At 41.5% G+C, this 22,071-nt stretch overlaps 1 protein-coding gene across 1 annotated transcript in view; it reads left to right on the top strand.

Moving 5' to 3' along the window:
* Positions 1-3,794, top strand: part of NXF3 (nuclear RNA export factor 3) — a 47,232-nt gene extending 43,438 nt beyond the window's left edge. Inside the window, 1 exon segment of the mRNA XM_073227517.1 lies at positions 3,553-3,794. Within this exon segment, the coding sequence (XP_073083618.1) occupies positions 3,553-3,794 (242 nt within the window).
* The last annotated feature ends 18,277 nt before the right edge of the window (positions 3,795-22,071 follow it).

Below are 22,071 nucleotides of genomic sequence, written 5' to 3'. Positions count from 1 at the left end.
TCTAAGCGGGCAGCACGAGCTGTGCATGGGTATGGAAGTCTGATGGGCCAATCCCCAACAGGGGAGAGGGGAAAGGGTAGTGAGCAGGAAGCAGGCGCCATCTTTAGGGCATTGTCCAGCTAGAGTGGGGCTCAGCCTCAGCCGTAGGCCGGGCCCCCACATCTCCCCCTTTATTGTTTTATAACCAAAGGTCTGTCGGGATCATGCCTGTCTTAGGTCGTCCGGAGTCTGTGGCATTCTTACCCGTCCTCAGGCAACAGACAGCTTAGGTCTGCGCCCTGTCTTAGATTGACATGCGCAGCTCCCGATCTTACCCGTACTTGACTACTGATCCAGCATATTAAGCCATACTCTAGGGGAGATGCCTTCCTCTAGCACTGCTGTGGCCTGCAACAGGACCTTCCATTCTCCCCGTTGCTGTTTTTGTAACAGACTTTCCTCCAAGCAGGAGAGGCCCACAATTAGCAATATTCCTATGACACCTACACCTGACCAGGCTTTGGTGGCATTTAACATCTTGCCTAACTGTCTGGACAAGTTGGCAGCTTTAGAATAATTATGAAAAGGAATACCAGTAATACACCCTCATATACGCAGCCCACAGACAAAACCTCCCCCAAGAGGTCCAATTGTTCTTGAAGAAGGTTCAGTGGCCTGGGACAGACCATTCAGCGTCTCTGCCATAGGAATGGTGATAGTCAGCGCGGTGGTGGCTGCAGCTGCAGCTCGGCTCCGCCGTCGCCTGCTATAAGATCCACGGCAGGAGCAGAAGCAGTGCGATCATCTTGTACCTCTGGTCCGGGGTTTTCCACTCTGCGTATCAGACGTTCAGGCACCCAAACGGGGTTCTGCTGGTCCTGTGGAAAAACACAAACCGAGCCTCGGGTCCAGATTATCACTGGGTCCGGGCCTTTCCATGTTCCTTCCAACACATCCTTCCACAAAACTATAGGCATGTGTTTTGGATTGGATTGTTGGCTGTGCCACTCTGCTGCAGTGTGGCCATTTTTGTCCAGTGTTAAAAAGTTTAAAATGAATAATATGATGTTTAATTTGTCTCTGGGGGATCTAAAGTCTTCTCCTATTCCCCCTTTTTGTTTATATAAGGCATTCTTGAGGGTGAGGTGGGTGCGTTCCACCATACCCTGACTCTGAGGGTTGTCTCTAGCTCCCTGCTGCTCTCATGACACAAAAGGATGTCATCCATATAATGATAGATGATTATCAGGGGAAACTGTTTCCTGACAGTTTGTCTTTACATACACATGGTGGGGCTATTAGCCATGCCCTGTGGCAATAAACCTTTGACAGTCTCTGGGGTGAAGCGGGATGGAGAAGAAACAGTCTTTGATATCTATCACTATTGAATTCCATCCTCTGGGCAGGGCCGCAGGGAGAGGAAGGCCTAATTGTACAGGTCCCACAAGCTCCATCTGTCTGTTCACTGCCCTGAGATTATGGAGTAATCTCCACTTGCCAGACTTTTTCCTAATTACAAAAATAGGTGTGTTCCATGGCAAGGTAGAGGGCTGGAGGTGACCAGCTGCTATCTGTTCTTGTACTAAAGTGTGGGCTGCTTCCTTCTTTACTTCGGTGAGGGGCCACTGAGGTACCCACACGGGCCTTTTTGACTGCCATGATATTTCTATAGGCTGTTTTCCCTCAGTGGCCCCGAAGAAAAACCCAATCCTGGTCCTCCAGGCCCTTTGGGCGGTCTCCCTGCTAAAAGGATTGGTTGTTCTTTCCCTTGGAGATCCTTCCCTAGTCCTCTAGTGCCCGCGTACCCCTGTTTTTTCATTATGGCATTAGACTGCTCACTGTAAAAAGTCTCTGTGGTTAGTTTAACTCTGCTATTAAACCTGTTCTCTAGCTCATCCCCCGAAAGTTCCCCGTCTTCATCCTCATCAGATGGCAGTCCCTGTTCAGATTCCCCTTCCGATGCCTTTGCGAAGGCATGCTCTTCTCGTACTTCCTCTAATATTTCCTCCCCCTCTTGGATGGCCTCTTGGCAGCTTGGCTTCTGTCCCTTCAGGCAATTTTTTACTTGACCCCAAATAAGGATTGTCCCTGGTGGAAGGGGCTCCCTCTTGTCTGCCCGGTGTAGGTCATCCCCCAGCCTGTCCCATAAAGGGCTGGTGATTTTTCCTTCATCTAAGAACCATGGGGCATGATTCTCTATAGTGTTCAGGAATGCCCTGGCAGTCTTCATTTTCAAAGGGGTTCCATTAGCTCTAAGGAGCGCTTTCAGAGGTTCCTTGGCCCTAACCCTAGAGGCCTCCATCCCCATCCTCTCTCTAAAGGGGCAAGTATCCTAGTTATAATTTAGATGGACTACATCGCTAATTCCACGAACCTTTTGATTTCGTCGTCACTCTGCGAACCTTTTGATTTCATCACCACTCTGTGAACCTTTTGATTTCGTCGCTGCTCTGCGAACCTTCACTGGCGCCTCCTCATTCCATATATTATAATAAACAATGTCACAAACACTAACAGGACACACACACAACACATAAACACCCACCGCAACTGCCTGCCGTCTGCCCTGCCACGTATACTTTCAGTTTACTCGCCGATCCACTCACCCTCCTCGGTTCCCTCTCCCAGTCTGGCCAGCCGACCAAACGGCGTCCAGCGGTGTTCCTGAAGAGTTACAAGCTCTACTTCATTGGCAGGCGCCAGGGTCAGCGGATCAGGTCGCGAAGAGGTTTAGCAATTCCCGGGGTTCGGCACCACTTGTCGTGACCCTTCAAGGACTGAAGCAACATGCCCAAGGTCTTGATTCTTCTCTAGGCTTTATTGTCTAATCTCTCACGGTGGTTACAGCAGTTGTTGGGAAGCTCCTCTCCCTCCCAGCGGGCTCCCTTATATTCAGTCACCCAACCAATCCGGGACAGTATCATGCATGACCGTTAAGCGGATAGGTGTCACGTGCCACTCTAAGCGGGCAGCACAAGCTGTGCAATGGTATGGAAGTCTGCTGGGCCAATCCCCAACAGGGGAGAGGGGAAAGGGTGGTGAGCAGGAAGCAGGCGCCATCTTTAGGGCATTGTCCAGCTAGAGTGGGGCTCAGCCTCGGCCATAGGCCAGGCCCCCACACATATGAAATAGCATATACCATGAAAGAATATTCATGCACATGGCACACTGAGACCAACAGCAAGTAACAACCTACTTAAATGGGGAAGTAAGAGAAAACCTAGTGGAGGAGGTAACATTTAAGCCATGACCTGATGGTTGAGCAGCTATATGTAAGGGAAAAAGTGAACAAAAATCTGGGCCATGGAGGCATAATTTTCCCAAATGTCCTAAGAAAGAGTGGAGAAACGGACAAAACATAGGAGCAGCTGTTACTATGAGTGGTTTGAGATCAGGGACTTGATGTTTCTTAGCACCTGGAACAGTACCTAAAGCACAATAGACATGGGGTGAGTGCATGTGAAGTAAAAGCAACTGAACCAAGGGTCTGAGACCTGCAGAGGAAGCTAGCACCATGATGAAGACACCAATAGGCAGTGAGAGTAGTTTGTTTGGTTCCTTTCCCTTGCATAGGGTTTCTCATAAGCAACCTAAGGCAATCATACATACAAGAAGTATTCAAGGCCCTCGAGGGTGAACTTATTGGCTTCAACAACTACCACAGCCAGGGAGAGTTTCAGTTCATGGGACTCGTGCCAAGGGCGTATAAGATGATGAATGAACCCACCTGTGTGCACAGGGAAGTGATGGAACATGACTGGGAGAGCTTCCATCACGTAACCAACACTGTACTTAGCAAGCAGAAGAGGATGTAGAGGGCAATGGGCAACAGATCCACAGGAGCTTCCAAATTCCTCTCCTTCCTTCTTAGAGTTCCTTTTTCACAGAGGTCAAGGACACAGCCAATCTTGCTGAGCCCTGCTTCCCAAACAGTACAATTTTACATGTGTCTCTACAAATTAGGCCTTCAAGCAAAACACTGAGCACTTTTGTGGCCACACATCAGTGCTGACACGACTCCTTGTACTACGGTAATAATGCAGTATGAAAAGTCCAGTGCATGTCCTTCCACTGTACCGCCTGCAGCATTGTCTTCAATTGGTCCTGAACTTCAGCCAACTGCTGTCGGTCAAAAAAGCCACAAACATCTCATCGTCTGTAGCAATGGAGAGGGACTGGATAAATCACATGCTTCAGTACCATCAAGGATGTTAGGTGCTGCAGAACACTCGAAAGCATAGGCATTCTAATGGGTTTGGAGGCAAAACTAAGCACACGGAGGCATGAACAGTGGCTCAGAGCTAGCAGGAGAGCAGAGAGAGTAGAATCAGTTAACAGGCAATTATTTATTTGCAGATGCTGTAGGGTACCTGAGGCCCTCTCCAGCAGAGTCTGGAAGGGCTCATGAGCCTCTGAGAATATCTGGTTGTGACAGAGATTCAACTGCCTTAGGTGGGTGGCCTGAGAGCTCTGGGAAAGGATGGTGACATCTATACTAGACAGACCACAGTAAGACAGATTCAGTGTCTTCAGCTGAGGTGGCAGCACTCTGCAGAGAGAAAACAGAAAGGTTATTTCAGAAGAATGAGTGTTGGACCAGGGCAGTGAGCCCTGAATAACAGGCACCTAAGATCTAGAATAAAATAATCTGTACATATCTTCTTGTTTGGTTAGGTTTAGTCCCAACCCAGCCCCTCCCCGTGGGTCACTACTGTACTTATTTTGCAACAGTCCTTAGTCATGTGGGCTTTGGAATCAAGCTAAATATATTTGTGACCATGAGAAAGTTACTTTCCCACTCGAAGGCACATGTTCTTTATCTTTAAAATGTGCACACCAGTAATTATTGTTACAGAGTTCTGCAGCAGATTAAGTGAAAAAAAACTGTATGCACTTAGGATATACAACATCATCAATGGCCACTCCTGGTCACTTATGTGGTGAGGACAGGTCTGGGAAGGCAGCCAACTGAAGGCTCCCTTTGACTGGTTCCCAGATGACTGCCCCTCCATTCAGTGTCTAAGCCTTGGGGAAAACACAGGAGCAAGAAGATCTGGCAGTGTTAACTACTGTGGCCAGTCCAGAGGGATGTGCATCAGTGTTACAGCATAAGATTTTTTCCATCTGAACGCCTCCTCTTGCTCACTAGAGAGCTGTAGACACCACGAGGACAGAGACTTTTACCAGTATACTTAGAGACTCATCATAGAGTCTACAAATGGCTGTCTGAATGAATGAATGCACGAATGAGCACAGCTTCCTTTTCTAATCTTGTCTTTCTCCTCACCATGAAGTACCTCTCTCTAGCCTGGCCAAATGCTAGTTCCCAGCACTTCCCATGCTGAGGCGGAAGGAGAAATACTTTACAAGGAGCTTAGGAATATCTAAGCATGCTCTCTTCTCTTCTCTTACTCATGGGGTATGCAGGGAAACCAGGATCCTCCCACCTGCTCACCTGAGAGGTCTGTGCAATCGATCTCTGAGGAACAAGGCATACAAGTCGAGCTCTTGGAGGTTGTCCAGCTTCCCAAGATAGTTGAGAAAAGTTTGGAAGTGTGTCTCCGTAAAACATGTAAAGCGGATGTTAGACACACAAAGGTTGTACAGGTGGACCGTATGTGGCACAGAAGCGTTTACTTCACTCAAAAGAGCCTCATCTACCTGAAGGTGAGCAATGCATTGTGGATCCAGAAACTGCAGCATACTTCGGTGGGCAGACATGTCAAAAATTTTCAAATGTCTGCAGCAGAGGTGCAAAGTCCCAAAGCTCTCCCTGAGTTTACTCTGAAGAAAGGAAACAAATTTCTGTGTTCTCCCGGTTAGGCCAAGGGAGAGGTCTACCAGTAATTCCACAGATTCCGAGGCTGAGTGAGGCTCTGATTTTGAATTGTCAAATCCATGGCACCTGACATTATGCTGGGCTTCTTCTGTTCTAAGAGTAGAGTTCTGAAAGTAAGCACAAGACCAAAAGCAGGGGCGGAATGTGGTTCTGATCTCAGGGCATATTATCCTACAGTCCAAGCCCTGCCTTAAATCTAAGAGCCTCAGTTTTGGGGGCCTGTAAGGAGAGGAGACAGAACACATGAGAGGTAGCCGATTGTAATGTAATCTCCCAAGATCAGTGTTGAGAAGGAACAATACCCTTTATCCCCGGTTTCTCACAGCATATGTCATTCACCAAGAATTCCTTTCCTAGAAATTCAGTACCTTTCGTTCTTTTCCCCCTACTTTGTTTACCTCTGGTCTCCTCCCATATCAATGCCCATGTGCTTCTTCTATGTAATTGCACTCAGGAGATAAATCCACCCATGGTATCCTCAGTCACCTCTATTCTGTAATCAAGTCTGTGAGACATTAGAGTCATTAAGGTGACCCCAAGTGTTGGACCAGAAGCCCCACAGAGATCTTCAGCATTCACTACTGGCTACTTCGGGAAGACTGTTAGGTATTCCCCTGCCCCAGGCTCCAGAACACTCTCCTGCTGACTCACTCTATCGCTACTGGATATAGTCTTACCAGGAAGAAGAGTTCTGGGCAAAGAGGAGCTGCAGACCATCAATCATGGCTTCCAAGATGTCATAGTCTGACCCTTGTGCACTCAGTGTCCCGATATGGAGACAGCAAAAGGGCCAAACCCTCACCATTGCCTTTAGTATCTCCTTATGCCTGCCCAAGAAGGCAGGAATGAACAGTGGAACAAAGAGGTCTCTTGGGAGCTCATCCAGGGCATGGATAACAGCCTGCTCATTACTCAGCAGACTCTTTGCAGCAAGCTCTAGCAGAGTGCCTGTGGTCTTCTTGTCCATCTTGAACCTGCTTCAGGGTAAAAAATATTTAGAAATCCTAAGAGGACATCCGCAGCCTCCAATGTCAGTTACAGAAAAAATATTTATTGAATAAATGTATGGTGACCTCTAGTGACCCCTACTACAGGGATAGAATACAAATAGGCTTGTGTGTTTAAGTATGTGTGTGTGTGCATACACACACACACACACACAACCCCCCCCCCACACACACACACTATAAAATGCCCCTGGAAATCACAGGTAAGTTAGCAGAATATGATGTTGACCACGAAGCTGTCTTTCTCCCATTATATTTCCTCCCAAAAGGATACCGACCAATCAGAAGGAAAATGTAAATCTACACAAAAGCCACAATCTTATCATTAGTTTAACATAGAAAATGTGAAAAGCTCAACGTAATTGGGAGTAACAAAAATCGTGAAATTCCAGCACACAGGCTGTCACACTCCCATCACTAGGCTTTCTGGTGTGCAAAAACAGACCTAGAAAAGCTGTAAGACATACAGATGGAGGAAAACGGTGTGGGGCTTAAACTTCATCTAAAACTGCAGCAGAATAAGTCTGAAAATACTAAAGCGGTGTCCAGGAAGCTGAGATTTCTACCTACAGGGAAAAGAATCTGGAATATGAGCATTTAAAGTGGTAGGAATGGTATAAAGGTGAAGTCGTTGAAAGACATAACTTCTAGGGAATATTAAAGTCAATGAGCAAAGGAGAAGCATCCCAGACACTTGAGTAATGGGGAAAATGAAGGATCTTCCAAGACATAAGAGAACCACAAATCAGAGCAATCACAGCTTCTCCCTCCCTTATCAAAAGAAAATAAATAAAGGATCTGGACTTTGCTATACTGACACAAGAATAACATCACTAAAGTAGAAATCGTGGCAAAAAACACAATATCATACACATGAGCAAAAGGAAGGGGAATCCAACATGAACCACTGCAAAAAAAAAAGATGAGGAAAAAAAATTTCACACATATGAAACAACCATAAAGCAGGAGACTGTAAGCCAACACTCCAAACAGAATTGCACTCAAGCAAGCATTTGAGGATATGACACCTGCTTGAATCAGAATCCTTTTAAAACTATAAAAACAGAGGTGAACCAAAAGTAAGTCTGAAGTTGAGATTTTCCATCCCAGCTAGAGTGTCCTTCAAATATCACAGCCTATAGAGAAAGTTTTTCAACACATAGGAACTTGGGAATTCAGCACCCCTCAGCACTTTCTGAGGTATATACTAGAACAGGGCTTTGCAAACTGCAGCCCATTGTGCCAAATCTAGCCCATCGCTTGATTTTGTAAATAAAGTTTTATTGGAACAAAGACACAATCAATCGTTTATGTATTGTCTATAAATGCTTTTGCACTGCAATGGCAAGGCTGAGCAGCTTTGACAGAGAAACTGTGGCCCACACACTTAAAAACATTTACTATATGCCTCTTCACAGGCTGACTGCCAAGAATCTTCTAAAAGATGAAATGGGATTGTGATCCCCTATGTGATGATGGAAAACGTCACCAAAATATCTGATGGTGAGCATGTTACAGCTAATACAAAAATCTAGGTGGTGGAAAAGGTGGGAAGACTAATGTAGAAATGCTTCAATATTGTGAAAACACAGAAGTTGTGCAATTAAACATGAGAGAAAGCAGAAGAATAGAACAAAAGACAGTTAAACATTTTGTCATAATGCAGTAGGTGAGTTTTAAATAATACTGGGTGGTGAAGAAGAATAGGTGAGCAATGCATTGTGGATCCAGAAACTGCAGCATACTTCTGTGGAAGAAGATAGGAAAGAGTTCAGAAAACAGGGTAGTTCAGGATGAGTTTTTTAAAAGCATTTAACATGACAAAGGACACATGTTGATGACAAAAGCCAAGATTAACAATGAAGATGTAACACTTAGGAAAATTTATACACTAAATAACACAGCAAACACTTTTATGAAGCAAAAAGGCAAGGAGACATAGATAAAAATATGGTTAAAATGGGTGATTTAATAAATTAATTAGTATAAGACAGATCAAGTAGTATAAAAATTGGGATGAGATGTAGAAAATCTAAACAACATAATAAACTATATGTGTATATATACGTGCTCTGACAATAGAGAGTATATTTTCTTGTCAAAATTGATACAAATTAAACAGGGATGGCATCATTTACTTCCATAAATTAGAAATAGTCCAAATAGTCCTCCTTATCACAAAGCACAAAAAGTTAAAATTAGAAATACCCCAACTAGTCCTCTCTAATCACGAAGCAACAAAAGTTAAAATTACTAACACAAACTGAAAACAGAAAGGCTTTTCTACCAGGAAAGGGTTTCTGGTTTAAAAATTTTTTGCGTTAAAGAGGAGAATCAAATTAAAGTTACACAAACTATGTATCAGGATCTATGGGATAAACATAAAGCAGTGATCAGAGGCAAACTCGGAGTGCTAAAGACTTTTACAAGAAAAAGTGGAAGAATGAAAATAAATATTGAACAGAAAAAAGACATTCCTGTGCAACCTCTTTGCAAATAACTTTGAAAATCTACATGAAGTAGATATTGTCCTAGAGAAATTCAAACTAACAAAATGCTAACTCTAGTGTTAAAAAGCTGAAATTTGCCAATTTTCATAGAAGAAATAAAGTTATTATGCAATTACCCCCAAGTAGCATTTTGCTCAGGTGGTCTTACAGGTGAATTCTAGTAAAGTATCAAGGATTCCACAGAACCAATGGCCTCTCTATAAATTATTCAGTAACATTAGAAAGGAAGGAAAAGTTTCTAACTCCTATGAAGCAAGTATGACACTGATAGGTAAAATGTAGATATGAAATCCTAAATAAAACATTAGCAAGCAGGCGGAGCCAGGATGGCAGCGTGAGTAGAGCAGCGGAAATCTCCTCCCAAAACCACATATATCTATGAAAATATAACAAAGATAACTCTTCCTAAAATAGAGACCAGAGGACAAAGGACAACATCCAGACCACATCCACACCTGCAAGAACCCAGCACCTCACAAAGGGGGTAAGATACAAGCCCCGGCCTGGCGGGACTCTAGCACACCTCCATCCGGCCACTGGTGGGTGGAGAGGAGTCAGCAGGGAGGGAGAGAGAGCCCAGGACTGCTGAACACCCAGCCCCAGCATTCCGGACCAGAGCACAGACACAGTGCATGCGTGGGGTCCTGGATAGTAGGGAAAAAGGGCGGCAGGACCGGTGAGCGGGAGCCTGAGGCTGACGCCAGAGAACAAAGAAACGAGAGCAGTTGTTTTTTTTTTTGGCGAGTGCTTTTTGGAAGCCTTAAAGGGACAGGGACCCCCAATACTAGGGAAAAAGGGCAGCAAGACCGGTGAGCGGGTGCCTGAGACCAGCGCCTGAGGACAAAGAAAATCGCACGTTTTTCCCTTTTTTTTTCTCTCTCTTTCGTTGTTGCTGTTGTTGTTTTGGTTTGGAGACTACTTTTTGGAAGTCTTAAAGGGGCAGGACAGGACACTTAGCCCAGAGGCAGGGAATCTGGGGATCTCTGGGTACTCTAACCCCCTGGGCAACAGGGAGCACAGAGGCCCCTTACAGAGATAAATAGCCTCCCGGCCGCTCCCCCTCCAACGGGGCTCCACCATTTTGGAGGAGCAGCCCCAGCCAGGCCACACCCACAGCAACAGCAGAGATAAACTCCAAACCAACCGGGCAGGTAGCTGAAGCCCTGTCTGTGCACAGCTGCTAAGCATAAGTCACTAGAGGTCGCTATTCTCCCAGGAGAGGAAGGCCACAAACCAACAAGAAGGAAAGCTCTTCCAGCTGTCACTCGTCCCAGCTCTGCAAACTATCTCTATCACCATGAAAAGGCAAAACTACAGGCAGACAAAGATCACAGAGACAACACCTGAGAAGGAGACAGACCTAACCAGTCTTCCTGAAAAATAATTCAAAATAAAAATCATGAACATGCTGACAGAGATGCAGAGAAAAATGCAAGAGCAATGGGATGAGATGCAGAGAAAAATGCAAGAGCAGTGGGATGAAGTCCGGAAGGAGATCACAGATATCAGGAAGTAGATCACAGAAGTGAAAGAAACCCTGGAAGGATTTATAAGCAGAATGGATAAGATGCAAGAGGCCATTGAAGGAATAGAAACCAGAGAACAGGAATGTATAGAAGCTGACATAGAGAGAGATAAAAGGATCTCCAGGAGCACAACAACACTAAGAGAATTACGTGACCAATCCAAAAGTAATAATATTCGTATTATAGGGGTATCAGAAGAAGAAGAAAGAGGAAAAGGGATAGAAAGTCTCTTTGAAGAAATAATTGCTGAAAACTTCCCCAAACTGGGGGAGGAAATAATCGAAAAGACCATGGAAATACACAGAACCCCCAACAGAAAGGATCCAAGGAGGACAACACCAAGACACATAATAATTAAAATGGCAAGGATCAAGGACAAGGAAAGAGTTTTAAAGGCAGCGAGAGAGAAAAAGGTCACCTATAAAGGAAAACCCATCAGGCTAACATCAGACTTCTCGACAGAAACCCTACAGGCCAGAAGAGAATGGCATGATATATTTAATGCAATGAAACAGAAGGGCCTTGAACCAAGGCTACTGTATCCAGCACAACTATCATTTAAATATGATGGCGGGATTAAACAATTCCAGACAAGCAAAAGTTGAGGGAATTTGCTTCCCACAAACAACCTCTACAGGGCATCTTACAGTGACTGCTCTAGATGGGAACACTCCTAAAAAGAGCACAGAACAAAACACACAACATATGAAGAATGGAGGAGGAGGAATAAGAAGGGAGAGAAGAAAAGAATCTCCAGACAGTGTATATAACAGCTCAATAAGTGAGCTAAGTTAGGCAGTAAGATACTAAAGAAGCTAACCTTGAACCTTAGGTAACCACAAATCTAAAGCCTGCAATGGCAATAAGTACATATCTCTCAATAGTCACCTTAAATGTAAATGGAATTAATGCACCAATCAAAAGACACAGAGTAATAGAATGGATAAAAATGCAAGACCCATCTATATGCTGATTACAAGAAACTCCCCTCAAGCCCAAAGACAGGCACAGACTAAAAGTCAAGGGATGGAAAAATATATTTCAAGCAAACAACAGTGAAAAGAAAGCAGGGGTTGCAGTACTAATATCAGACAAAATAGACTTCAAAACAAAGAAAGTAACAAGAGATAAAGAAGGACACTACATAATGATAAAGGGCTCAGTCCAACAAGAGGATATAACCATTCTAAATATATATGCACCTAACACAGGAGCACCAGCATATGTGAAACAAATATTAACGGAACTAAAGGGAGAAATAGACTGCAATGCATTCATTTTAGGAGACTTCAACACACCACTCACCCCAAAGGATAGATCCACTGGGCAGAAAATAAGTAAGGACACACAGGCACTGAACAACACACTAGAACAGATGGACCTAATCGACATCTATAGAACTCTACATCCAAAAGCAACAGGATATACATTCTTCTCAAGTGCACATAGAACATTCTCTAGAATAGACCAGATACTAGCTCACAAAAAGAACCTCAGTAAATTCCAAAATATTGAAATTCTACCAACCAATTTTTCAGATCACAAAGGAATAAAAGTAGAAATAAATGCTACAAAGAAAACAAAAAGGCTCACAAACACATGGAGGCTTAACAACATGCTTCTAAATAATCAATGGATCAATGAACAAATCAAAATAGAGATCAAGGAATATATAGAAACAAATGACAACAACAACACTAAGCCCCAACTTCTGTGGGACGCAGCGAAAGCAGTATTAAGAGGAAAGTATATAGCGATCCAGGCACACTTGAAGAAGGAAGAACAATCCCAAATGAATAGTCTAACATCACAATTATCGAAAGTGGAAAAAGAAGAACAAATAAGGCCTAAAGTGAGCAGAAGGAGGGACATAATAAAGATCAGAGAAGAAATAAACAAAATTGAGAAGAATAAAACAATAGCAAAAATCAACGAAACCAAGACCTGGTTCTTTGAGAAAATGAACAAAATAGACAAGCCTCTAGACAAACTTATTAAGAGAAAAAGAGAATCAACACAAATCAACATAATCAGAAATGAGAATGGAATAATCACGACAGACTCCACAGAAATACAAAGAATTATTAAAGACTACTATGAAAACCTATATGCCAACAAGCTGGAAAACCTAGAAGAAATAGACAACTTCCTAGAAAAATACAACCTCCCAAGCCTGACCAAGGAAGAAACACAAAAGTTAAACAAACCAATTACGAGCAAAGAATTTGAAACGGTAATAAAAAAACTACCCAAGAACAAAACCCTGGAGCCAGACGGATTTACCTCGGAATTTTATCAGACACACAGAGAAGACATAATACCCATTCTCCTTAAAGTTTTCCAAAAAAAATAGAAGAGGAGGGAATACTCCCAAACTCATTCTATGAAGCTAACATCATCCTAATACCAAAACCAGACAAAGACCCCACCGAAAAAGAAAATTACAGACCAATATCCCTGATGAATGTAGATGCAAAAATACTCAATAAAATATTAGCAAACAGAATTCAACAGTATATCAAAAGGATCATACACCATGACCAAGTGGGATTCATCCCAGGGATGCAAGGATGGTACAACATTCAAAAATCCATCAACATCATCCACCATATCAACAAAAAGAAAGACAAAAACCACATGATTATCTCCATAGATGCTGAAAAAGCATTTGACAAAATTCAACATCCATTCATGATAAAAACTCTCAGCAAAATGGGAATAGAGGGCAAGTACGTGAACATAATAAAGGCCATATATGGTAAACCCACAGCCAACATTATACTGAACAGCAAGAAGCTGAAAGCTTTTCCTTTGAGATCGGGAACAAGACAGGGATGCCCACTCTCCCCACTGTTATTCAACATAGTACTGTAAGTCCTAGCCACAGCAGTTAGACAAAACAAAGAAATACAAGGAATCCAGATAGGAAAAGAAGAAGTTAAACTGTCACTATTTGCAGATGACATGATATCGTACATAAAAAATCCTAAAGACTCCACTACAAAACTACTAGAACTGATATCGGAATACAGCAAAGTTGCAGGATGCAAAATTAACACACAGAAGTCTGTGGCTTTCCTATACACTAACAATGAACCAATCGAAAGAGAAATCAGGAAAACAATTCCTTTCACAATTGTATGAAATAAAATAAAATACCTAGGAATAAACCTAACCAAAGAAGTGAAAGACCTATTCCCTGAAAACTATAAAACACTCTTAAGAGAAATTAAAGGGGACACTAATAAATGGAAACTCATCCCATGCTCATGGCTAGGAAGAATTAATATCGTCAAAATGTCCATCCTGCCCAAACCAATATACAGATTTGATGCAATCCCTATCAAATTACCAGCAACATTTTTCAATGAACTGGAACAAATAACTCAAAAATTCATATGGAAACACCAAAGACCCCGAATAGCCAAAGCAATCCTGAGAAAGAAGAGTAAACTTGGGGGGGATCTCACTCCCCAACTTCAAGCTCTACTACAAAGCCATAGTAATCAAGACAATTTGGTACTGGCACAAATACAGAGCCACAGACCAGTGGAACAGATTAGAGACTCAAAACATTAACTCAACCATATATGGTCAATTAATATTTGATAAAGGAGCCATGGACATACAATGGGGAAAAATGACAGTCTCTTCAACAGATGGTGCTGGCAAAACTGGACAGCTACATGTAAGAGAATGAAATTGGACTGCTGTCTAACCCCATATACAAAGGTAAGCTCGAAATGGATCAAGACATGAATGTAAGTCATGAAACCATTAAACTCTTGGAAAAAATCATAGGCAAAAACCTCTTGGACATAAACATGAGTGACCTCTTCATGAACATATCTCTCTGGGCAAGGTAAACAAAAGCAAAAATGAGCAAGTGGGACTACATTAAGCTGAAAAGCTTCTGTACAGTGAAAGACACCATCAATAGAACAAAAAGGAACCCTACAGTATGGGAGAATATATTTGAAAATGACAGATCTGATAAAGGCTTGACGTCCAGAATATATAAAGAGCTCACACGCTTCAACAAACAAAAAACAAGTAACCCAATTTAAAAAATGGGCAGACGAAATGAACAGACAGTTCTCTAAAAAAGAAATACAGATGGCCAACAGACACATGAAAAGATGCTCCACATGGCTAGTTATCAGAGAAATGCAAATTAAAACTACAATGAGGTATCACCTCACACCAGTAAGGATGGCTGCCATCCAAAAGACAAACAACAACAAATGTTGGCGAGGGTGTGGAGAAAGGGGAACCCTCCGACACTGCTGGTGGGAATGTAAATTAGTTCAACCATTGTGGAAAGCAGTATGGTGGTTCATCAAAATGCTCAAAACAGACCTACCATTTGACCCAGGAATTCCACTCCTAGGAGGGAGGTGGGGAGGGAGGGAGAAGGGGATTGTGGGTATCATTATTAGTGCACATGGTGTGTGTGTGGTCATGGGGAAGACAGTGTAGCACAGAGAAGACAAGTAGGGACTCTGTGGCATCTTACTACACTGATGGACAGTGATTGCAATGGGGTGTGTGGGGGGACTCAATAATAAGGGTGATTTCAGTAACCACTTTGTTTTTCTTGTGAAACCTTCATAAGAGTGTGTGTCAATGATACCTTAATAAAAAACAAAACAAAAAACCCATAAAAACAAAAGCACATATGCACCCCTATGTTTATCGCAGCACTATTTACAATAGCGAAGGTATGGAAGCAACTTAAGTGTCCATCAGTAGATGAATGGATAAAGAAGATGTGGTACACATACACAATGGAATATTACTCAGCCATAAGAAGAAAACAAGTCCTACCATTTGCAACAACATGGATGGAGCTAGAGGGTGTTATGCTCAGTGAAATAAGCCAGGAGGAGAAAGACAAACACCAAATGATTTCACTCATATGTGGAGTGTAAGAACAAAGCAAAAACTGAAGGAACAAAACAGCAGCAGAATCACAGAACCCAAGAATGGACTAACAGTTACCAAAGGGAAAGGGACTGGGGAGAATGGGTGGAAAGGGAGGGATAAGAGTGGGTAAAAATAAAGGGGGCCTTATGATTAGCATGTATAATGTCTACCCTAAGAACGCAGCAATCAAGTTTGAGAAAGACAGATGCACCCCTATGTTTATCGTAGCACTATTTACAATAGCCAAAAATTGGAAGCAACCTAAATGTCCATCGGTAGATGAATGGATAAAGAAGATGTGGTACATATACACAATGGAATACTACTCAGCCATAAGAAGACGGAAAATCCTACCATTTGAAGCAACATGGATGGAGCTGGAGAGTATTATGCTCAGTGAAATAAGCCAAGCAGGGAAAGAGAAATACCAAATGATTTCACTCATCTGAGGAGTATAAGAACAAAGGAAAAACTGAAGGAACAAAACAGCAGCGGAATTACAGAATCCAAAAATGGACTAACAGGTACCAAAGGGAAAGGAACTTGGGAGGATGGGTGGGTAGGGAGGGATAAGAGGGGGGAAGAAGAAAGGGGGTATTAAGATTAGCATGCATGGGGGGGAGGGAGAAAGGGGAGGGAGGGCTGTACAACACAGAGAGGACAAGTAGTGATTCTACAACATTTTGCTATGCTCATGGATAGTGACTGTAATGTGGTTTTTAGGGGAGAGCATAGTAAACATAGTATTCTTCATGGAAGTGTAGATTAAAGATTTTAAAAAAAGAAAAAAAAAGAAAGAAAGGAAGAAAAGGGGGATTGTTCCTTGATAGGATAAAACTGTTGGTAAATCAAAGATTAATGCATGCTTTAAATATCCTTAATTTTGATCACTTAAAGGGTGTCAGATGATCGGCTATGGAGGTACTCTTTTCTGATAATATTCCTTTCTCTTAATATAAAAAAAAAGCAGTTCCTGTGTGCTGACCTCCAATGAGTTCTACACAGTGGTATAGAGGGCTTGTCAAAGTGTGGGCAAAGGGTCTGTTTGTTTTTATGCAGAAGATCAAGGACTAGCTTGGCTACCAAGAAAATGAACTAAGATACAATACGAGGAGGAGCTTCCGGCACCAGCACTCTCTGGAGGACTCGTGCTGGGGAATGATCATCAAAAAGCCTCCACAGGGATCCGGGCGATGCTGCGGTTGTGGCTGCACCCATCCCACCATTTCCTGGACTTGCCACTGGAATGAGGAGGGAGATGTCTAGGCTGGCATGTGCATACAGTGAGACAACGAATTTGAGTGGATCTGTACTGTTGGAACTCAACCAGGAGTTGGGAGGGGTGCAAGTTGTAGCGCTCCAAAATCTTACAACTATAGACTATCTATGGTTAAAAGAACATATGGGATGTGAACAGATCCCAGAAATGGGTTGCTTTAATTTGTCTGATATCTCTCAGACTGTTCAAGTACAGTTGGACAATATCCATCATATCATAGACAAATTCTCATAAATGCGTAGGGTGCCTAACTAGTTTTCTTGGCTTCACTGGAGATGGCTGGTAATTATAGATTTGCTTAGTTTATGTCACCGTATTCCTATTATGTAAATAGGTGTGCGCAAGTTAGTTAGTAGTTTAAAGTACATGCTTAAGGTACTCTACAAGAAGATATGTCAAAGAAATAATCAATCCTCCCATGTTTTCTTCCATATGCTACCTCTATAGCTTTTCTTCTTCCTTCCTAATTACAACCTTAAATAGAATTCGTGCCTCATATCGAATTTACCGAGCATCATAATTCCTCCGGGTGGTAAAGATACCTCAAGACAAGTGGTGGGCATAGAAGCCACAGGGCATAAATCTGCAAAGAAGTAAAAAGCTAACCTTTTCAAACAATATGGCTTCTCTCTCACTTACCAACTTTACATTTCCCTGTATGGCCCCAGAAGAGGACTGTTTAGCCAGAGACGGGTAAGATTCCTCAAGGGAGGAACAACCTAAGACAGGCACAGTCGCATGGGGGCCATCAGGTGAGAAATTGGGGATCAACATAGGGGAGGCTTAGAACCTCACCCCCCCTGTTTTGAGAGAAATCTTCTGCACCCGTGGATGTTTTAATGCCCTTGTCTAGCTTGGATTAACACATAGTCTACAGGCACACACCTGATCATCTACAATTGCTCTCTTACAACACTAAACTATGTTTTCTACCTTTATCTTGCATCTACCTACCACTTCAGCATTTTATTAAAAATAAAAATAATAAGAATAATAAGGGCAGAAATGTGGGATCCACATATAAATCAAGTATAGTTGACCTGATTGATTATAAGTCATAATGCATGATCAAAACCAAAAGTTTCTGTGATGACTGCCCTTGTACTGTTAACCATGTAAGAACTTATTCACTATTTAAGAATTCATTCACCATGTAAGAACTTGTTCGTTATGCTTCAGAAGATTGTAGACTGACGAGAATTAGGCTTGAGATGGATTAATGATTGTGCATTGAGCACTGACTCCCCTATACAGAATTTTATTGTTGTTAACAACCATTTGATCAATAAATATGAGAGATGCCCTCTCAAAAAAAAAAAACATTAGCAAGCATCCAACAATAATACATTAAGAAACTAATACACTGCGACCAACTGGGATTGATTCCATTAATACAAAGTTGGCTCTATATTAGGAATTCCATTTATATCACTCATGGTAGTAACATAGTTAAGGACAACCATAGATGCTGAACAAGCCTTTGGGAAAGTTCAACGCCGATACATGCTAAGAAAAGAAAAACGTCTGGATAATAGGCGGCAGGGGATGTTTTCTAAACACGAAAGAAGATACATAATTAATTCCTAATGCCAGTATTTCATTAAATGGGGGACCACTAGAGGCAAGGAACGGATGCCCACTCCTTCATTCCTACTAAGTCTTGTACTATACGTATTCGTCAGTTGACAAGAGAAAGCTATCAGATTTATAAGAATGGAGAATAAGAGGTAAAGCTGTCTCTGTGTGCCAATGATATTAAAGTATACCTGCACATCCAACAGAACAATGACATATTAAATGAAACAATAATCAAAATCAGTACGGGAGCAGCATATAAAGCTAACATAAAAGGATCAATAGTCTTTGTATATAACCACACAAAAACCCAGTGGAGAGAGCATATTGGGAGAGAAGATCCCACATATGACAGCAACACATAAGATTAAATGTACAGGTACAAACTTAGCAAGAACATCGATACAAGGAAAGGTTTTTCCAAATGACAAGGAATTGTCATTGCATCTATATAAGGAAAATGTTTTCCTTTGTGACAGTGAGTAAATGAAAAGACAGTCACTGTCCATGGGCAGAATAGTACAACATTAAAAATATGTCAATTCTCCCTAAGTTAATTTATAGATTGAATAAAATCTCAAAAATAGCAGCAAACATTGTTATGGAGTAAGACAAGTCATAATAAAGCTCATAGTTTAAAATATGCAAGAATACCTAGGATATAAATGAAAAAGAAAACCTATGAGAGGGGAGGAATACCAGACATTCAAGCACGGTGTAAAGCCTCTGCAATTACAACATCATAGCACTGGTACCTGGACAGATACATAGCCCAGTGGAATAGAAGAGAAAACACAGAGATGCACCCAAGTACATACAGAAATTCTAGTATTAAAAAAAAGGGGGGGCGATGCATGTAACATCACTTGGCAAAGCAAAGATGGACATTTAATAAATGGTGCTGGATCAACTGAGACATTTAGAGAAACATAACAGTAGATTCATATCACACACCTTCTAGAAAACAAACTGCAATGATGTTAGGGATTTAAATATAAAAAAATGAAATCACAAGTTCTTGAAGAAAATATGGCAGAACTTTTCTTTAACCTCAATGTAGGGAAAGGCTTTCTAACTGACTCAAATTAGGAGGCCGTGAAAGACAAGAACGATCAATTTGACTGTACAAATTTTTTTAAATATTTGACAAACACATCCTAAATAAATCAAAAAGAAACTAAGAAACTGGGACAGAGGACTTGCAGCATACACCATGGACAAATGGGTAATGTCCCAAATATATAGAGAACTTTTAAATATTGAAGGACAAAGGGCTAAAAGTTCTGTCAAAAATGAGAAAATGATATGAACAGATTATTCACAAAATATATATCATGGTCCTCAAAGACATGATGATTCAAACTTGCAATCACACAAATGAGTATTAAAACACAAAAGTGACCCTTCGGGTAGAAGACATTTTTGACTCTGAATTGTGGTAATGATTCCCATACCCAACAATTAAATGAACAATTTGAATCAATCAGGGTGGGGGCAGGTCCCAAACTCAAATACAAAGATTGACAAATGAATCTAACCATATTGTAAATGACTATCTTTACCACACTGAGAGGTGAGGAAGAAAACAGCTAAGCTAAGAAACAAAAAGGGGCTCCCTATGACCAGAGCTGGAACAATTCAAGGAACAAAATTAACCATGATCTAATTTGACTATAACTGATAATGTATCATGGTTGTCTGTGAGTCCAGAATGATAAAATAATTTGAATAAGTTATCTGAATCAGTAATTTGAGAGAAATTTTGAAAAAAAACTTGAAATGTATAAATAAATGGGGGAGAAAGGATGGCTCTTCAGAATTCCAATAAGTAAATGTGAAAGGAATGAGGACAATAGGAAGTCAGCGTTAGGTCATAACTGTTATAGGCGAGATCCCCAGATGGATTCTAAAAGCAGTGAGTAAACGTCTGAGAAGAAACAGGTATTTTCAAGCCTCAAAGTGTTTCCTACACAAGTTGATAAAGTATTTGTCATTAACAATGGGAAAACAGCAGCATTACCTGGAGCAACATGATCACCACGACCTCAGTCAAGTGATCAAGATGAACACCAGCAGTAGCAAGTATGACATACAGACACCGTGTGCCCTGACATGATATGCATACAAAGGGAGCAAAACCACTTTTGCAGTTTCATTGTATAAGCCCTAAAATTATTAAGGCCCAATGATATACACGCCTTGACATCTGGGGAAAACCCAGAGGATCTCTCTAGTTTTGCCATTTTGTTTTTCTATTTCTTCATTTATAGTGTTCTATTCCATGACCACACCTACCTCCGTTCTAGAATGCTTCCCCATACCTAACCTATGGAAACTCCTAAAACATCTCCATTTATAAAATTTTGCCATTTCAAAACTAGGTAAAAGGAATCCTATATTAGTAAGTTTGGGGTTTGGCTCTTTCTCACGCAACACAATTCCCTGAATATCCACCAGAGTTTTTGGATTTGTCAAGAATGTGTAACTTTTTATTGTTGAGTAGAATTCCGTGATGTGGATATACCACCCTTTCTTCAACCATTCACCCATTCGGGGACACTTGGGGTTTTCTGTTTGGTGAGTATTACAAATAAAGGTGCTGTGAAAACCTGTACAAGTTTCTGTGTGAAATTAAGCCTTTAATTTAAATCCCACAGTGAGAGTTCTGGCATACATGTTAAGTTCATGTTTAACTTTCAGAGAAATTGCCGAACCATTTTAGCAAGTGCCTGAACCATTTTACATTCCAGCCATTAATGCATGAGTGATCCAGTTTCCCCACACATTCTTGTTTCCCCACACATTCTTGCCAGTATTTGATGTTATCCCCTTTTAAAATTTTTCTTAGGTATTCTAATAGGTGTATAGTGATATCTCCCTTTCTGATGCCTGATGATATGGATGATATTTGATATTCTTATTTGCCATCTGTCTGTCCTGTGCCATACTTGCTCATGTCTTTCACCCATTTTCTACCTGCTTTCTTTCACTGTTGATAGTTGATGTGAGAGTTGATTTTATTTTCTAGATCCTAGTCTTTTGAAGTCTTTTGAAGGATATGTGGTTTCCGAATTTTTCTGCATTCTGTAGCTAACATTTTCATCAATTCCACAGCTTTTCAAAGAGAAAAGTTTTTAATTTAGATGAGGTCCCCTTTATTAATTTTTTAATGAATTGTGCTTTTGAAGCCACGTCAAAGAACTCTGCTTAGCTCTGGAACCAAATGTTTTCTCCTGTGATATTTTCTTAAAGTATTATAGTTTTGCATTTAAGTCTGTGACTCATGTTGAGTTAGTTGTTCTTGTAAGGTGCAGTTTAGGTCAAAGATCATTTTAATTTTTTTCTTTTTTGCCTGTGGGTGTCCCATTATGACACCAGCATGCTTGTAGAAAAGTCGACCCTTTCTTCATTAAATCACTTCAGCACATTT

The sequence above is a fragment of the Manis javanica genome, chromosome X (genome assembly GCF_040802235.1).
Source record: "Manis javanica isolate MJ-LG chromosome X, MJ_LKY, whole genome shotgun sequence".
Taxonomy (NCBI): Eukaryota; Metazoa; Chordata; class Mammalia; order Pholidota; family Manidae; genus Manis; species Manis javanica.
This window is presented reverse-complemented; position numbering and strand designations above follow the sequence as displayed.